This window comes from Hemitrygon akajei, chromosome 3, assembly GCF_048418815.1.
Source record: "Hemitrygon akajei chromosome 3, sHemAka1.3, whole genome shotgun sequence".
In the NCBI taxonomy this organism is placed as follows: Eukaryota; Metazoa; Chordata; class Chondrichthyes; order Myliobatiformes; family Dasyatidae; genus Hemitrygon; species Hemitrygon akajei.
This window is the reverse complement of record NC_133126.1, coordinates 192,606,641-192,621,757: the sequence shown is the minus strand read 5'-3', so window position 1 is coordinate 192,621,757 and position 15,117 is coordinate 192,606,641. Positions and strand designations below refer to the sequence as shown.

The 15,117-nt window shown below is 41.9% G+C and overlaps 1 protein-coding gene across 6 annotated transcripts in view; it reads right to left on the bottom strand.

Annotated features, from left to right (window-relative positions):
• LOC140725765 (neprilysin-like) overlaps positions 1-15,117 on the bottom strand; it is a 306,429-nt gene that overhangs the window by 33,467 nt on the left and 257,845 nt on the right. For all 6 annotated transcript variants that reach the window (XM_073041648.1, XM_073041645.1, XM_073041644.1 and 3 more), the window contains exon 18: positions 83-202. In XM_073041648.1, coding sequence (XP_072897749.1) covers positions 83-202 — 120 coding nt within the window. The remainder of the gene's footprint in view (positions 1-82; positions 203-15,117) is intronic.

Here is a 15,117-nt window from a genome sequence, read left to right as displayed (position 1 = left end):
AATGCACAGATGGTCAGTAAAAAAAACAGAAAGGCCACAAACTCATATTCTCACTGAGCTGTCGTCAATGCTTTTCTCTTACCGCTGTCATCGAATCCATGGGTGAATTCATGGCCTATGATCGTACCAATGGCTCCATAGTTCAATGCAGTCGGCTGTGACTTACTAAAGAAAGGTGGCTGGAGAATACCAGCTGGGAAAACTGTCACAAAAACAAACCAGATAATTGACTGAAAAATATGATTTCAACATTGTTGTCCTTATACTTTTTAGCTAACTCTATCTCACAGTCCCAGCCTACATCCTCTGATGTCCACAATGCAAATCATCACAAGCATCTTGAATCAGGTTGAGGAGGCAGAGGGAGCCTCAGACTGAGAACTTATCCAAAACATCAGGCCATTTGGGCCATCAAGTCTGCTCCACTGCTTGGTGCAGCACTTTCTCATTACTGCACTAGACTGAAAGCATTTTGATATTATGAGTACTTTGGGCCCCGTTTCTGAAGTTTTTTGTGTAGGCCTGGGAGAAGGTTGAGAAAATTATCCCAGGAGTGAAAGGGTTAACTTAGGAGGATTGTTTGAGGGTCTCGGTCTGTACATGCTGGAGTGTAGAAGGATGAAAGGAGATTTCACTGAAACCTATCAAATATTGAAAGGCCAAGCTAGAGTGGATGTGGAGAGGATGTTTCCTATGGTGAGAGAACCTTGGATCTGAGGCTACAGACTCAGAATAAAGAGACGTCCCTTTAGAATTTCTTCTGCAAGAGGAAGATTTAGCTGTGGAATTCTTTGTCAGTCAAAGCTGTGAAGGCCATGTCATTTGGTGTAGTTAAGATAGAGACTGATAGGTTTTTGACTGGTAAGGAGCTTAAGGGTTACAGGGAGAAAGCAAGTAAATGGGGTTAAAAATTCAGCCATGATTGAATGGTGAAGCAGAGAGATGGGCCAAATAGTCTAATTCAGCTCCTGTATCTTATGGCATTATGGTTATTGATTGATAGACTGTTGTTGGACTTGTTTCCAAGATTTTCTCGTTAAAATCTAGGCAAAGTAAATGAAAAAGAAAAAGGGAAGAGAGAAAGAAGAATGAAAGAAAAAAAGGAAGAAAGAATCAGAGCAGAGGAAGAGAAGAAGAAAGAAAAAGAGAGAAAGAAAGAATGAAAGAAAGAAAAAGTCCCCTTCTTGACTGACATTCATAACGAGTTAACACACAGCAAGTTCCCATAAACTGCAGTATGGGAACAACCCGGTAATGTGAATTAGTAAAACTGGAGCAATTCCATGGGATGTTTTACATCAACTAGAGAGAAAATGGAGCTTAAAGTCTGATCTGAATGCCCACATCTCCATCAGCACAATACAAGCATTTTATTCCATGCTGTGGGTGTTCAATGTGAGGGACAGTGAAATAGATTATGCTGTTGTTAAATTGGTAAACTAGTGCCCCAAAAGCTTGGACTAGCAACGCAGTGACCCGACTTCATGGCAAACAAAGTTCAAAGTAAATTATTTATTAATTATCGAAGTGCATATAGTTCACCATATAAAACACTGAGATTCATTTTCTTGCAGGTATACACAGTAAATACAAAGAAACACAATAGAATCAATGGAGAACTCCACACAAACAAAGACAAACAAATAACCAATGTGTAAAAGATGACAATTTAAGCAAATACACTTGGTTAGAGTTTAAACTTCAAGTTTTGATGGCTCTGCGTCTCCTTTCACTAGAATTTGGAAGAGTGATGGATGCCCTCATTGAAACCCATCAAATGGTGAAAGGCCTTGATAGAGTGGATGTGGAGAGGATGTTTACAATGGTGGGAGAGTCTTAGTCCAGAGGATGCAGCTTCAGAATAGAGGGGCGTCCTTTTGGAATGGAGATGAGGAAGAATTTCTTTAGCCAGAGAGTGATGAATCTGTAGAATTCTTTGCCACATGCAGCTGTGGAATCCAAATCTTTACATGAATTTAAGGCAGAGGTTGATAGATTCTTGATTGGTCAGGACATAAATGGTTATGGGGAGAAGGCAGGAGAACGGGGATGAGAGGAAAAATGGATCAGCCATAATGAAATTGCAGAGCAGACTAAATGGGTGAATGGCCTAATAAAAGATAACATAAAAGCTAAGCAAGGGACAGCCATGTGGAAAATTATGAATACCCTGAACAACAAAGCAAGGAATTATTTCTCTTAGCCAAGGCATTAATAAATAAGTGACATGTTAGAGTACTGTGGATATCTAGAATCATTTCCCCAGAGTTATAATGTCTAACATCAGGAAAGATTAACATAGGTTATTAGGAAAGATTGAATAGGTTAGGACTTTACTCTTTGGAATGTAGAAGATTCAGGGGAGACTTGATCGAGGTATACAAAATTATGAGGAGTGTAGATAGAGGAAATGCAAGCAGACTTTTTCCACTGAGGTTGGGTGGGATGACAACCAGAGGTCATGGGTTAAAGTTGAAAGGTGAAAAGTTTAAGGGGAACATGTGGAAAACCTCTTCACTCAGGGGTCATGAAAATATGGAGCGAGCTGCCAACACAACTGGTGCATGCAAGCTCGATTTCAGCTTTTAAGAGAAGTTTGGATACGCACATGGTAGGAGTATGGAGGGCCACAGTGCTGCTGCAGGTTGATGGGAGAAGGCCTCTGAAGTGGTTTGGCATGGATTAGATGGACCAAAGGGCCTGTTTCCATGCTGTACTTTTCTATGACTCTATGACCATTTAAGGTGAGGGAGGCAATTTTAAAGGATATGTGAGGGGGAAGATTTTTACACAGAGATTGGTGGATGCCTGGAGTGGTGTGAGAGACAGATACATTAGGGACTTTGAAGAGACACTAGATAAGCACATGAATGTGAGGAAAATGGACATTGTGTAGGTATAAGGCATTAGTTTAGTTGGCCATACAATTACGGATGTATTTGGCTTGGCACAGCATCGTGGGCTGAAGGGCCTGTTCCAGTGCTGTACTGTTCTACGTCCCATGTCCTAGTACAATATATAGCAAATGGCAGGACCCTTAGGAGCACTGATGTGCAGAGGGATCTTGGTGTGCAGGTCCTTTGCTTCAAGGTAGGCTGGTGAAGAAGGGCACAAGTGGATAGAATGGTAAAGGTGTACAACATAATTATCTGCATTGGTTGGGGCATTGGGGCTATTAAAACAAACCTAAATGCTATCTTAAAAAGCTTCTTACCCCAGCAAGTTAATCTAATCAACCATTCTATTTAGCAAACCCCACTCCCCTCTATCTATTACCTCAGTCACTACACTGTAAACTTTTTAAACACTTATTATAAAGCTGTTTACATTGCAAATGCATGCTGGTATTTATGTATTTATGCACATTTTATTTCATATCTGTACTGTAACCTCTAACTTTACTTTTATTTCATTCTTTGTAGCCAGGCGCCTAAGACTTTTGCACAAAACTGAGGTAATTTTATGTATTGCCCTGTACTGCAGACACAACAAAAAACAAATGTCTCGATATATGTGAGTGATGATAAGCATGATGTTGGTATTGGTCTCTATTGTGGATTGAGAGTGGGAAGGGGGCAGGGATAGAGGAATCATGGTTGAGAAAAGAGGAAGACAGGGAAGCACAAGACAGATATTCCATAATGATCAATAAACCTTTGTTTGGAATTAAATGACCTTGCCTGGTATCTGAGGGCTGGGTTGCATCTGTACCCGTGCCACTCCCCACTCCTGGGACTCCTTCTCTGCCACCTGTCCCACACCTCCCCTGTGGCGTTCCACCCCCACCATTCCTGACATCCTTTGCTCCCGCCGGATGTAGAAACTCGCTCCCCTCGCCACATTGACAAATACAGTACTGTGCAGAAGTTTCAGGCACGGCACCCTACATACACGTATGTGCCTAAGACTTTACACAGTACTGTATCGGACGAATCCAGCTTGATCCTTGATCATTGAGCATAAAGGGTCTAGGATATTTAGGGACTAGTTTAATTAGTTAACTAGTTTGGCACAACGCTATGGGCCAAAAGGCCTGTTCTGTACTGTTCCATGTTCTCTTTTCTATGTACTGTGTTCACAATAAGATAAAAACTGATACTAACTTGCAAGAAGAGATAATTATTTTATTTAGAGATACAGCACAGTAACAGGCCCTTCTGGCTGAATGAGCCCACACAATTCAATTATATCCATGTGACCAATTAACCATACACCTTTGGAATGTGGGAGGTAACTGGAGCACATGGAGGAAACCCAGAGAGTCACAAAGAAAACTTACAAACTCCTTATGGATAGAGGCTGAACTGAACCCCGGTTGCTACACGCAGGTGACCAGAAGTGTTGTCAAAGAGAATAATGTCAAGGTGCATCTTAATGAAAAAGAAAAGAGAGTTGGCCTTGGAGGTCAGAGAGAAGATGTGGAACTGTTGAAGTTAAGGCCAGAAGACCGAAGGCTATTTGGTCCATTGAGTCTGGTTTGTCATTTGATCATGACTGATTTATTATCCCCCTCAGCCCCATTCGCCTGCCTTCTCCCTCATAACCTTTGATGCCCTGATTAATCAAGATCCTATAACCTCCACCTTACATTTACATAATGACTTGTCCTGTGACAATGAATTCCACAGATTCACCACCCTCTGGCAAAAGAAATATTTTGTTACTTCTGTTCTAAATGGATGTCCCTCTATTATGAGGCTACGCCCACTAATCCTAGACTCCCCCACTATAGGAAATATCTTTACCACATCCATTCTATCGAGGACTTTCAATATTCAATAGGTTTCAATGTTTGTAGTGAGATGTTGAAGATGTTCTATAGGTCAGTTGTGGAGAGCGCCCTCTTCTTTGTGGTGGCGAGTTGGGGAGGCAGCATTAAGAAGAGGGACGCCTCACGTCTTAATAAGCTGGTAAGGAAGGCGGGCTCTGTCGTGGGCAAAGTACTGGAGAGTATAACATCGGTAGCAGAGCGAACGGCGCTGAGTAGGCTACGGTCAATTATGGAAAACCCTGAACATCCTCTACATAGCACCATCCAGAGACAGAGAAGCAGTTTCAGCGACAGGTTGCTATCGATGCAATGCTCCTCAGACAGGATGAAGAGATCAATACTCCCCAATGCCATTCGGCTTTACAATTCAACCGCCAGGAGTAAGATATGTTAAAGTGCTGGGGTTAGGACTCAATGTATTTAAGTAAACTACTTAAGAACTTTTTAAAAGCTATTATTAATGCTTTTTGAGAGGGTGATTTTAGATGCATATCATATTTTTACTGAGTTAAGTATTGTATGTAATTAGTTTTGCTACAATAAGTGTATGGGACATTGGAAAAAAATGTTGAATTTCCCCATGGGGATGAATAAAGTATCTATCTATCTATCTATATGCTAATCCTCATCAGAATAATTCTCATGAACCTGGATTCTCTCCAATGCCAGCACATGTTTTCTTAGATACCGGGCTGAAAACTGCTCACAATCCTCCAAATGTGGTCCGACCAATGCCTTTTAAAGCCTCAGCATTACATCCTTGCTTTCATATTCTAGGCCTCTTCAAAATGGCTTTGAAGTTAACTACCAGTAGGCTGATAATGGAACAATGTTATATTGTAGAGCAGAAACACGATATTGAGTCCAATCTGACCTGTTTCAGTGCCGCCTTAAAGGATTTTTTCCATATTCCTAAGCTGAGACCTCCAAGAGGACCACAACCTTGTCATAAGGTTTGGAAACTTGCATGCGTCAATGACCTGGAGAGCTATGTCGGCTGGAATCAGGGCTTTATGCTTTGGCTCTTAGTTGGGTCACCATTTCAAACAGATCAGAGGGTAGAGGCCAGTGTTCACTGGTCTTCTCGGTTTGGGAGTTCAGCTCAGGGCTGACAACCCTGACTGGTCAAACAAAACTGTTATTGAAACAGCCAAGAAGAATCCTCCTACATCTGAGCGTGATGGTATTCTCCACCTGGGACCTACATGACTGACAGTAGTGAAAACCAAGTGACTGACATGATGAATGAAACCCTGGAACACTGTTAAAGATGGAAGACCTTCATTGTTGTCCTAAACGCCAATGGCATAACGGGCAGTAGGTTAGGCCTGAGCTGATCCTCCAATGTCAGAGGAACTCTGCATGTTTCAAGGTAAATCGGTTTTAAGTAATCCCAGATGACTCAGGGCTACACTAAGAGGGCCCAGGCTTGTGTTATGCTCTGCTGAATTAGCAAAAAGTGGATGGGTCAGAGGAAATGTTTTCCGTGGAAGGAATGACTCTCATTTATGTGGCACCCCTCCCATCCTTTTCCGCTCATCCCAACCGTCTTACTGTCACTTTCCTCAGGATTATAGTTATTGTCCTAATGTAGAAAAAACAGCAGCCACTTTGTACAGAGTGTGCTCATGCAGACTAGATCATAGAAGGAAGTTTTTCCACTGAAAAGAAGTTTGCATTTATGAAGCTATTACTGTCTGTGCTGTATTTATATTTTGTGCTTGTTTAATTTCATAATCTATCTTCCCTTTTCTCATTGCTTGTTCAATGGTTTTTTGTTACTTTCTGAAGTTTTCCCAGTTTTCCAGTTTCGCACAACTCTTGGTGACTTTGCACGAGCTTTTGATGCTTTATTTTATTCCTTTAGTAACCCAAGGCTGGCTTCTGATAAGATGGTGGCCTACTCAGACACAACAGCTTCTACGGGGTCAACCAAAGGTGTTATTGTCTTTTTGAACATTTTTTTTTACGATCGTAAAATCTTGCTGGTTATTAAGTGCTGAAAAGTACTGCAGGTCTACCAGATCAGCGAGTTGCTCGTTGTCAGAGAAGCTGAAAGAGCTGGATCATACAGATCCAGTACAGATCATACTACTCTCTGCATCAGAGGCACCAGATTGGGTTCCTGAAGGCAGTGTGTGGTCTAATAGTGATTGGCTGAGACCCGTAACACCCTGTTGGACTTTTGGTAATGTTGTATGCTGCAAGTCCAATTGACTGGCTTATTGGCAAGTGGCAGGGGAGCTGCAGGGCCCTGGCTGTAGCACAGACTAGGACTCCAGCCACAGTGTCGCATGTTTGCAGTTGCCCAGGAGAGAGGTGTTGGGGTCAGTGTGCTGCACCAGAGTGCCGAGAGCAATGTGGCATGGTGTCCATGCTGGAGTCAGCCTAGCCATCCCATGTTCACTCCACAGAAGACAAGACATTATTATTTAGTGGCCTATAGACATCTCCCTGCCATGCTTTACTTTCTTCCCTTTAGTATTCGTAATCTCTTTCCAGATGGACTCAAATTGTGCTCCTTGGATCCTATACTGTCTCTCATCATCAACCCAATCTACTTCCCCAACTCCCTTACCTCCTGTCTATCCTCTCCTATTACCTGATACTCTTGGGTATTTAATTTCCATTCATCTCCACCCTGCCACTATGTTTCCATAATGACCACTAAATCATGTTCCTTTATACTGCTCTATGCCACAAGTTCAATGGTCTTGTTTTGAATACAGATGAAGTGAACCTCTATTCAGTACCTGTTTAGAATCAGCTATCCATTTTGTCCTTTGCACTTGACCTTTCTGTATCAATTCTGACTTTTTTTGAGCTTTTCCTTTGACCTCTGCTTTGCTTCTCCGTCTTTCTGCCTGGATTACTGTCCTGCTTTCATATTACTTTAAACCCTCTCCGACTAGCAAACAATCCCCCAAGTAAGTTTTATATTGCATCTGTGCATACGTGTACTTGTGCATACAACAATAAACTTGACTTTGTTTCATGCCAGTATTGTCCAAATCTTGGCAGAAATATCTTCCTCTAGAGAGTTCTGAGAAGTCAGTACTGTAAACAATGGTTTGAAAACACAATGGAACTGTTCTAAGGGCAGGACATGAATAAATGGGAGGAGGCTCATACTAATAAAGAAAATATTGTGAAATGGTGTGCACTGTGTGGTAGATCCAATGCTATTCTATGTTACCATATGCCTCACAGCCAAACTCAATGATCAGTGTGTGTGATAGAATAACAGGGAATGATCACAGAATGTACAACTTTTACAGAGTGTGCCTGGGACAAGCACTAGAGATACTTTGAGGGCTGGCTCCAACTGCAGTGGAGACATGAGTTTCTACAGATGTACCATGGACAACATTCTGACTGACTGCATAACCATCTGGTACAGAGACAGGATCAAAAGTGTTACAGATGGTCAGCCAGCTCCATCACGGGCATGTCCCTGCACCATTGAAGGCATCTTCAAACTGCAATGCCTCAAGAAGGTATGAAGGACACTCACCACTCAGCACTTGCCCTCTTATCATTACTACCATCAATGAGGAGGTACAGCAGCCTGAAGACACACACACAACATTTTAGGAACAGCTTTTCCCCCTCAGCCATCAGATTTTTCAACATACCTAAACCTAAGAACAATCACTCACTATTTTGCTCTCTTTCTGCACAATCTATCTATTTCTTTATCAAGTCATCTATGTATTCATCTATTTAAATATTTCAAACTTCAAAGTGAACTTAATATCAAAGAATTCAAAATGGTGTCAATGATCATCAACAACATTCCGTGGGCTACAAATAATTTTGCCAAATATTCTGTTAAATACACCCTTTTGAATTACTCTCAATGTAATCTGAAGCATGTCACTTCCTTCTAAGCAAGCACTTTCAAGTTAACTTCATGATCTTCCTATCTCATGATCGACTGAAGAATTCAGCGGACCTCTTAGGCATGACACGTTTAAGAGGATGAAGGTTCATCGCTACGGCCAAAAGCAAGCAAGAAGGGGAGACTACAAACCAGGCTTTAACGCAGAGTAAGAAGGCTTCCTAAAGCCAGCATCTTGTTGGCAAATGTACACTTACTGGAGAACAAAATTAGGGACCTGAGGGCAAGATTGCTGTAACAGGAGGAAATGGGAGCCTGTTCTAATTGCATGCTTGATTGAAATATGGCTTTCTCTGAGCATGTCAGATACAGCAATCAGACTTGCAGGTTTCTTGATTCACAGAATGGACCAAACTGCTGATTTAGAAAAGGCAAAAGGAGGAGGTGTGAGTTTAATGAAGAACTCTGGGTGCTCGGATGTGCGGGTTTGCCGAACTTGTGTTACCCCAACTTGAAACACCTAACAGTGAAATGCTGCCTGTTCTACTTACCTGGGGAGTTCTCCCCCATAATCCTGACCACAGTCTGCATACCACCAACAGCCAACTATAATCAAGTACTTGCGATACTGCATGATGCTGTCTCCAAGAAAGAAACAGTCCAACCTGGTGCGTTTCAAAGCATAGTTGGAAATTTTGACTAGGCCTTTTTGAAGAAAACTTTGCCCAATTCCCATCAGCATATAGCACCAGGGGTCCCAACATACTAGACCAATGTTATCCTAATATAAGGAAAGCCTACCATTCCATGCCCAGACCATATATTGGTACATTGGAACATTTGGCTCTCCTTCTCCTACCTGCACAGAAGCAGAGGCTAAATAGCAAAGTTCCAGAGATGAGAACAACAAAGATGTGGTTGCAGGAGGTAGAGGAGCAGCTGCAGGATTGCTTCAAGTCCAAGGACTGGGCTGAGTTCAAGGACTCATCAAGGAATCAGAATGAACACAACATGGTTGAAATGGACTTCATTAAAACAGCTGTAGATAAGTGTGTCCCCACAAGATTATTCAAAGTCTTCCCCAATCAGAAACCCTGGTTGAACTATGCAATCTGATATCTGCTGAGGGCCAGATCAGAAGCATGCAAGTCTGGTGACCTATAAAGTTACAAGAGGTACAAGTACGATCTCCAGGAAGCCATCTGGTGAGCAATGTGGAAAGTCTGGACTCAACGAAGGATGCTCGACAACTGTGACAGGGCTTGAACACTATTACTTCTTATAAAAATGTTATCAGGTGACATTGATGCTGGGGAGGCTAGTGCCCATGATAGAGCTGGCTATGTGTACAACTTCCTGCTGTTATTTTTGATCCTGTGCAATAGCCCATCTACATCAGATGGTGGTGCAACCAACTAAAATGCTCTCTATAGTACATCTACTGAAATTTACATCAGGACATCATGCAGAGGGTTGCAAACTCAGCCAGCTCTATCATGAACATTAGCATCCCCAGCACAGAGAACATCTTCAAAAGGAAATTTCTCAAAAAGGCAGCATCCAATATTAGGGACCTCAATCACCCAGGACATGCCCTCTTCTCATTGCTACCAACAAGAAGAACGTACCGGAGCCTGATGACACACACTCAACATCTTAGGAACTGATTCTTCCCCTCTGCCTTCAAATTTCTGAATACACAATAAATCAACCTATTCATAATCTTATGGAGTATAAGAACTGTAAGAGAATACTTAAGGAAACATAGAAACATAGAAAATAATTGCAGGAGTAGGCCATTTGGCCCTTCAAGCCTGCACCGCCATTCAGTATGATCATGGCTGATCATCCAACTCAGAACCCTGTACCTGCTTTCTCTCCATACCCCCTGATCCCTTTAGCCACAAGGGCCATATCTAACTTCCTCTTAAATATAGCCAATGAACCGGCCTCAACTGTTTCCTGTGGCAGAGAATTCCACAGATTCACCACTCTCTGTGTGAAGAAGTTTTTCCTCATCTCGGTCCTAAAAGCCTTCCCCTTTATCCTTAAACTGTGACCCCTCATTCTGGACTTGGAAGAAATCAGGAGGGCTAAAAGAGGGCATGAAGTTGCCTTAGCAGACAAGGTGAAGGAGAATCCTAAAGGATTCTACAGATATGTTAAGAGCAAAAGGATTGTGAGGGACCAAATTGATCCTTTGGAAAATCAGAATGGTAATCAAATGAGATGGGGGACATCTTAAGTGGATGTTAAGCCATCTCCATCATAGCCACTGGCTTCTCCAGCATCCAAGACACCTTCAAAAGGTGATGCCTCAAAAAGGATGGCACGCATCATTAAGGATGCCCGTCACACAGGACATGCCCTCTTCTCATTATACACACAGTGTTTCAGGAATAGCTTCTTCTCATTCACCATCAAATTTCTGAATGGACAATGAACGTATGAACACTACCTCAGTATGTGTGTATATATATTTACTGTATTGATAGTTCCATTACTAGTAATTGCAATGTACTGCTACCACAAAACAACAAATTTCATGACATATGCTAATGATATTAAACCTAATAACCTAATTCTGATTCTGATTCAGAATATTATTGGCAGAGTTTCACTTTTTTAATAATATTCCCTCTATTACCACTGAAGGTTATCATATTGCTTTGCCTTACCTGAACGTTTATTTTTAGTGATTTGTGAACAAGGTCATGCAATTCCTTTTATATACATCTCCTGCTGCCTTGGGAAAGCAGTCAACATCACCAAAGACCTCCTCCCACCCCAGTCATTTTCTTCTTCCCTTCCATTGGGAAGAAGTACAAAAGCCTGAAAATATACAACTCCAGGCTCAAGGATAGCTTCAATTTTGCCCTTAGCAGATTCGTAAATGGACCTCTTGTATGATAAAACTGAGCTCTTGATCTTACAATTAACTCATTGTGGACTTGAGTTATTTTATTTGTCTACCTACACTGCAGTTTCTCTGCAACTGTGCAGCTGTAGGTGATCTAAGATACTTTCCAGGAGCGCTGTGTGGTAGAGCCCCAAGCATTGTCAATGATTCCTCTCATCTGCACAACAATCTCTTTGACCCCCTATCATCAGGCAGGAGGTACTGTAACATTAGGACAAGAACTTTCAGGGTGGGACACAGTTTCTTCTCCAGGCTGTGAGACCACTGAACTCTCTGCAGCCACCCAGGTGTCACCACATATGAAGCACAACTAGCGTTATACTAATTGCTTTTAAACTTGTGATATAAATGCAACTCAAAGCCATAGAATCATAGAAAGGTACATCACAGAAACAGGCTCTTCAGCCTAAATAATCCATGCCGAACTATTTAAACTGCTTACTCCCATCAATCAGCCCTTGATTCATGTACCTATCCAAATATCTCTTAAAACATTAAAATTGAGCTTGCATGCACCACTTGCACTGGCAGCTTGTTCAACACTCTCAGGACCCTCCGAAGCAAGAAGATTCCCCTCATGTTCCTCTCAAATTTTTCACCTTTCATCCTTAACCCATGACCTCTAGTTGTATATCCACCCAACCTCAATGGAAAAAGCCTGCTTGCATTCGCCTTATCTCAACCCCTCATAACTTTGTATACCATTAAATCACCTCTCAATCTTCTACATAATAAAGTATTAACCTATTCAATCTTTCCATATAAGTCAGGGCCTCCAGACTCGGCAACATCCTTGTAAATTTTCTCTGTACTCTTTCAAACTTATTTACATCTTTCCTGTAGGTAGGTGACCAAAACTGCACACAATACTCCAAATCAGGCCTCACCCATGTCTTATACAACTTCAACATAACATCCCATCTCATGTGCTGAATACTCAATACCTTATTATGTGTTAGATTATTTGTGGTAATATTACTTTATGTGTTGTGTGTGAATTAAATGTACCTTCATCTGGAGGAACATTGTTTCATTTGGTGGTATACATGTGTATGGTTGAAATACCAATAAACTTGAACTTAATAAACCAATTAAACATAGAAACATAGAAAACCTACAGCACAATATAGACCCTTTGGCCCACAAAGTTGTGCTGAACATGTCCCTACCTTAGATATTACTGGAGTTACCCATAGCACTCTATTTTTCTAAGCTCCATGTACCTATCCAAAAGTCAAAAGACCCTATCGTATCCGTCTCCACCACCATTGCCTGCAGCCCATTCCACACACTCACCACTCTCTGCATAAAAAACTTACCTCTGACATCTCCTCTGTACTTACTCCCAAGCATCTTAAACCTGTGGCAGCCATTTCAGCCTGGGAAAAAGCCTCCGACTATCTACACGATCAATGCCTCTCATCATCTTGTACACCTCTATCAAATCACCTGTCATCCCCCTCGCTCCAAGGAGAAAAGGCCGAGTTCATTCAAACTATTCTCATAAGGCATGCTCCCCAATTCAGGCAACATCCTTGTAAATCTCCTCTGCACCCTTTCTATGGCTTCCACATCCTTCCTGTAGTAAGGTGACCAGAACTGAGCACAGTACTCCAAGTGGGGTCTGACCAGGGTCCTATATAGCTGCAACATTACCTCTCAGCTCCTAAATCCAATTCTACGATTGATGAAGGCCAATACACCGTACGCCTTCTTAACCACAGAGTCAACCTGTGCAGCTGCTTTGAGCGTTCTATGGATTCGGACCCCAATATACCTCTGATCCTCCACACTGCCAAGAGTCTTACCATTAATACTCTATTCTGCCATCATATTTGACCTACCAAAATAATCCACTTAACACTTATCTGGGTTCTACTCCATCTGCTACTTCTCATCCAAGTTTTGCATCCTATCAATGTCCCGCTGTAACCTCAGACAGCCCTCCACAGTATCCACAACACCTCCAACCTTTGTGCCATCAGCAACCTTACAATTAAAATTACAATTAAACAAGCTCATTTCACTATCTAACCACGAATCAGTTAAATATGTTTTCTGCAGCAAAATGGATAACCACACGTTTTTCCAAATTATATTCCACCCACAAAATCCTCATACAATCAATTTTCCTGGCTATATTCCCATGATGTCCGTGTTGATGCTTCTCACTACCCAGACTGACTGTTGCTGCTGTTGTTGTTGTTTCTTCTTTTCTTCTTCCTCGTCTTCCAGTTTAGACGCATCTAGGCGTATTACTGCCCTCCACAGGATGTATAATTTATCTTATTAGCTAGCAGTGCCGCAAACCGCTTTACTTCCCTAATCTGAATGTCACCTCTACACTCACTGGCCACTTGATTAGGTACTCCTTTGCACCTGTTCATTAATGCAAATATCTAATCAGGCAACCTTGCACTAGCAACTCAATGCATAAAAATATGCAGACGTGGACAAGAGGTTCCGTTGCTCTTCAGACCAAAGATCAGGATGGGGAAAGAAGTGTGATCTAAGTGACTTTGACTATAGAATGACTGATGGTGAATGATGGGGTGGTTCAAGTATCTCAAAATTGGTAGATGTTTCAAGTTTACAGAGAATGGCGTAAAAAAAAAGAATAAAAATCTAGTGAGTGGCACTTCTGTGGATGAAAACACCTTGTTAATGAGAGGTCAGAGGAGAATGGCCTGATTGCTTCAAGCTGACAGGAAGGTGGCAGTAACTCAGATAATCACATGTTACAACAGTGGTGTGTAGAAGAGCATCTCTGAATGCACAACATGTCAAACCTTGAAGTGGATGAGCTACAGCTATAGGAAGTACCTAATAATGTGGCCATTGAGTTTATATAACTAGCAGATTTGGATATTTTTCACCTTCCGCCTAGGGCTTTGATATACATGGTGAATACTATCACAAGCTCGGGTCATGGGTATCTTTGTACTCTCTGCATTTTATTAATTATAATTATAACATATTATTGCAGTTCTGATTTTGTATGCGTTATGGTTAGGTCTTTCCTAGTTTTCATTTAAGTTGCAATTGCCCTTGGATACTTCCAATTACTTCCAATCTAGGCCTCATATGGAGCCAGTGATCATTAATGGAGAATGTGTGGAGCAGGTTAAGACCTACAAGTATCTGGGAGTACAGTTAGACGAGAAGCTAGACTGGACTGCCAACACAGATGCCTTGTGCAGGAAGGCACAGAGTCGACTGTACTTCCTTAGAAGGTTGGCGTCATTCAATGTTTGTAGTGAGATGCTGAAGATGTTCTATAGGTCAGTTGTGGAGAGCGCCCTCTTCTTTGTGGTGGCGTGTTGGGGAGGCAGCATTAAGAAGAGGGACGCCTCACGTCTTAATAAGCTGGTAAGGAAGGCAGGCTCTGTCGTGGGCAAAGTACTGGAGAGTATAACATCGGTAGCAGAGCGAAGGGCGCTGAGTAGGCTACGGTCAATTATGGAAAACCCTGAACATCCTCTACATAGCACCATCCAGAGACAGAGAAGCAGTTTCAGCGACAGGTTGCTATCGATGCAATGCTCCTCAGACAGGATGAAGAGATCAATACTCCCCAATGCCATT